Source organism: Epinephelus fuscoguttatus, linkage group LG23, assembly GCF_011397635.1.
Source record: "Epinephelus fuscoguttatus linkage group LG23, E.fuscoguttatus.final_Chr_v1".
Classification (NCBI taxonomy): Eukaryota; Metazoa; Chordata; class Actinopteri; order Perciformes; family Serranidae; genus Epinephelus; species Epinephelus fuscoguttatus.
The window spans coordinates 32,987,079-32,991,628 of NC_064774.1; the positions used below are offsets into that span (position 1 = coordinate 32,987,079).

Sequence of the window (4,550 nt, forward strand, 5' to 3'; positions counted from 1 at the left end):
CCTCCCGGTTGGCCTCCAGATCTGCTTCGCCTATCTGGTCAACCTCCTGGCCACCCTCCGGATCTGCTTTACCTGTCTCGTTGGCCTGCTGGCCGCCCTCCAGCTCGGCTCTACCTGTCTGCTCAGCCTACTAGTTGGCCACCGGATCTGATCCGCCCATCATGCCAGCCTCCTGGCCGCCCTCAAGATCTGCCTCTCCTGTCTGCTCTGCATCCTGGTCGCCCTTCAGATCACTCCAGCATCCCGATCATCCTCCTGGGTGGTTCTGCTCAGATGTCAGGCCCTCAGTCTGTCCATCCAAGGTTCTCTGCTCCGCCCCTGTCCAGCCCTCTGGGCCTTCTGCCAGAGGTCTCCTGCTCCACCCTTGATCAGTTCCCAGACCAACATTTGATCCAGATTTCCTCCTCCAGACCACCACCACCCGCCCAACTCATTATATGGACTTGGAGACGTATCCAAGATGTGGAGATGTACCCGAGGGATTCTACAAGTTCGGCCTCAGCGTCTGTGATTTCGGTCTGCGTGTGGCTGTGTGGTATTTTCCTGCCACAACATTACAAAGTGAGTGTTCCCACCTACTGTCAGTCGCCTGCTGTGAGACACCACACAGTGAGTACGTTTACATGCACACCATATTCCTGTATTATTCGGAATATCCTCAATATTCATGTAAACACGATTAAGGTCATATTCCGGTCGGAGAATATTCCGAATGAGACCCCTGGCATATGCCTGTTTTAACCAGAATATTGTGACATGTTTCCACCGTAATCGGAAAATGCCCCGTATGGAATATTCAGTTACGCCTGCGCATGCTTGATTCGCAAGGAATCCTGGGTTGTTTAGGGTTATGGCAAGCGGGGAGAACAGCATGGCGAGAAACAGCAAGAGCCAGCATTTTTGGAGTGAGGAGGAGACTGCAGTCTGTCTTCAGATAATGAAAGAGTTAAATATCATGGAGTATATCGATGGAAGAAAACAAATAGCGACATCTTCAAAAAGGTGTGTGAGAAGCTTAAGGAGGCTGGTTTTATTCGTACAGCCGACCAGGTGAAACACCAAAGGAAAACTCTCAAGGCGGCATATTCAAAAGCCAAAAAACAGAACACCAGCGGCTCTAATCCGTCCAGTTTTGTTTTTTTCACCGCTTTGGACGAAATATTGGGACAGAGACCTCTGGCGATGGCAGAAGCCTCAGGCAGACTTGATATCGGCTTTGAGGGGAACTGCCCATTGGTTCGACAGCCCATTGGTTCGACATCCCATTGTTCCGACCATATTAAACTCATTGTTCCGAAGTCCGTTCCGAAATCATCATGATGCCCTGTGGTTAAGGTCTGGTTAGGTTTAGGCACAAAAACCACTTGGTTAGGGTCAGGAAAAGATCACGCCCGCCAGCACTGCGGACAGTCGGACTAATGGGATGTTGAACCAATGGGCTGTCGAACCAATGACATGGACCCGGCTTTGAGACCCATGTTGACATCGTCAGCGCCGGTAAGTTTAGCTAACTAGCTAGTTCAAAACAAGTCAAATACTAACTGTTAGCCTCTCAAATAGCTGCTAATGTTTGTCTGGTTGCTAAACCTGTTGTCCCCAAGCCCACAACCGGACCGTAGTGAGAGTAACACTCCTACCTAGAAGTACGTAACCAAAGCTAGAAATAAGCATACCCGAGTTCTGACATTATGTTTTTTTTTTTCATAACTTTATAGAGAATGATGTAGAACCAACACGGCCACCCACTCCTCTGGCCGAAGGGGAAACAAGTGGCAGTAGCTCACCTGCTGATGATGACCAGCAACATCGTAATGGTAAGTTATCCTACATACAATGGTTTGTTTATGATGATGTGATGTTTGCTATACTTACAGTTTAGCTAACGTTAGCTTTACAGAATATTAGACTTGGGATGCTAGCTACTATGAGTTCCTGAATTATGTTTTGTATTTGCATATAGCTATAGAAAACAGAGCTGATGATTCTGCTACACTGCCATCCACTGCTACAGCTTTGCCTGTTCAGGGTAAGATTTCAATACCTTGCTTGTAATGCATAACAACAGTGCAACTGAATCAACAACAATACCACTAAATGAACTGAAAACAGCAGTATTGTAATGTTACATTTGTGTGGTTCAGATAATAGTATTCTTAGCTAAAAGTGCTACTGTATTTCTTGTCTAGGTGCGTCAAGACGCAGAAGGCCTTGTAGCAGTGCTCATCAGCATTACAAGTTCCTGGAAAGAGTGCAGCAGACACAACGCCAGTGGTTGGGGCAGCAAAGAGAGCTGAGCTGTGTCAGGGAGGAAAGGATCTTAACCCAGCAACTAACCCAAGTAGTTGCTGACACTGCCTGCTCAACAGGGTTTTTAATCAACCAAATACTCACATCATTAAGCCACTTCACATCCCAGGCCACTCCACAGCCCCAGCATATCCTCAGTCCCATGACATGTACCAAAGGTTCAGATACTCACCTGACAGCCACCCTGGGCATCACTCTCCAGCACAAACTCCACACCCAAGCACACCTTCATCTGAAAGTCATGCAGATGACCATAGTGAACCAAGGTTCTACCAACACTTGTAGTGAGACAGTTGTGCATTATTTGTTCTTTGCCCATCCATGTTGTTTAGGCCCACACTTTTGTTTTGAGGCTGCAACTTGATTTCACATTTCAGTGCATGTTGCACTTTATTTCTTAAGAAAAGGAAATCTATATTTTTATTTACTTTAAGTAAATGTGATTTATTTGTTGGCTTTTGAAATATAGCTGTTAGCTATACTGTACAAAATGTTCACAAAAGTTTACAAAAAGTGTTTACAAAAAAGTTAACTTAAATATGTAAACATACAGGGCGTCAGTGGCTTAGTGGTAGAGCAGGCGCCCCATGTACAAGGCTGTTGCTGCAGCGGCCCAGGTTCGACTCTAGCCTGTGGCCCTTTGCTGCATGTCACTCCCTCTCTCTCCCCCCTTCACACTTGTCTGTCCTATCCTATCAAATAAAGGCTAAAAAATGCCCCAAAAAATATCTTAAGAAAAAAAAAATGTGAACATACTGCTCCTTCAACAGTGGCTGTTAGCTGTACTTTATAAAATGTTTACAAAATGTCAACACAAGTTTACAAAAAAGTTGACTTAAATATGTAAACATGTTACAGAAACAAGTTTGGAATTAAACTTTTTTTTTTAAATAAAGCTGTGAAAGTGTAAATTCAAAGCAAGTGTTTAACTTTGAACCTCAGATGTGTGCAACTATATAACTAGTGCTCTTAAAATTATTCAACACCCAACCTCTTAAATGTGTGCACCCTCTGTTTATAACTGGTGCTGGTAAATGTCTATCCCTCCTACACCAAGCGCCTACAGAGGGGGAAATGTGCAGCCATGTAAGCAGGTAGTGCTTGTCTGACAGAGGTGGCATCATCAGTATTGTGGGTATTGTTGGCATGTTGCACCGGTTGAGGGAACTGCCTCTTGAGAGCCGCTGCTTCCTCTGCCCATCCAGGGTGGACCTGCTCTTTCTCCCTCTCGCAGAAGTTGTGCAGGGCACAACACGTTGCAACCATGAAGGGGGTAAAAGTAAAATGGAAATCACTGCGCTTCAGGAGTATTCGCCATCTGGACTTAAGCCTCCCAAACGTGGTCTGCACTGCTGTTGTTGCCGAGCTCAGGTAAAAGTTGAATGACTCCTGCCCTGGTGTCAGTCTGGGACACTGCGGGTAACCCTTCATGAGCCAAGGCAAGAGTGGATATGCAGGATCTCCAAGTATGAAGAAACCCACATCCTTCCCTTCAATCTGCACATCTCTCTGAAACAGGATATTAGAATATGAACATCAAACATAAATAGGCTATTATCAGTCTAGTCATAATAGTTTGTCATTTCATGACATGCATAAAATGCCAGGTACCTGGCAACTCAAATGATACATGACATCTCTACATGCATACCTTTGGAAGCCGGTGGGAGTTCCAAAACAGATCAGACTGCTTGAGGACATTGGCATCATGGGCTGAGACGGGGAAACTGGCGGCGTAGGTGAGGTGGTGAATTGAAGCCAGATTCATCTCATACATTTAATGTCATCACATATCAGACTTACAGATCCACATAATCATAAACACCCAAGCCTGCAGTGTTATAGATGTGTTCCTTTAGCGAGCCATTAGGCCTACTACTGTATTTGCAGCACTATGTTCATACATCATACGACCATCTTCAAATGATATAGAGCGGTGGATAGCACTGATTGATTATTAATTGTGACAAGGTGTCTAATTGCTGAGTAAGCATAGATATAGTGCGATGACAGCTGTGCGTAATGCTGCACAATGGATGCGCTGACACTGCTTGAAGATCATGCCAATGGTAGAATCAGGGTGGAGAGAGTTTTTAGGGACCACGGAGGCCCATTTCCTGGCCCATGACGATGACTGGCTAATAAGCCAATTTAGATTCCCTAGAGCAGTGCTCCTGGATCTATATGCTGAACTGGGTCCAGTGTTAAACTGACCGACCCGCCGGAACCGCGTCATCCCGATG

General features: G+C 45.5%; 1 protein-coding gene across 1 annotated transcript; it reads left to right on the plus strand.

Annotated features, from left to right (window-relative positions):
• Window positions 1-400: 400 nt before the first annotated feature.
• LOC125884107 (uncharacterized) lies at window positions 401-2,984 on the plus strand. The gene is made up of 4 exons (XM_049568906.1): window positions 401-561; window positions 1,716-1,814; window positions 1,961-2,026; window positions 2,187-2,984. The coding sequence occupies exons 1-4, from the start codon at window positions 438-440 to the stop codon at window positions 2,669-2,671; spliced, it is 774 nt and encodes a 257-aa protein (XP_049424863.1). The 5' UTR covers window positions 401-437; the 3' UTR covers window positions 2,672-2,984.
• The last annotated feature ends 1,566 nt before the right edge of the window (window positions 2,985-4,550 follow it).

Bases quoted from the DNA above. Each gene is read 5' to 3' on its own strand.
- LOC125884107 (XM_049568906.1), top strand. From the start codon at position 438: ATGGACTTGGAGACGTATCCAAGATGTGGAGATGTACCCGAGGGATTC. The intron at 562-1,715 runs GTGAGTGTTCCC...ATAACTTTATAG, and splicing joins TCCTGCCACAACATTACAAA to AGAATGATGTAGAACCAACA. The intron at 2,027-2,186 runs GTAAGATTTCAA...TTTCTTGTCTAG, and splicing joins TACAGCTTTGCCTGTTCAGG to GTGCGTCAAGACGCAGAAGG.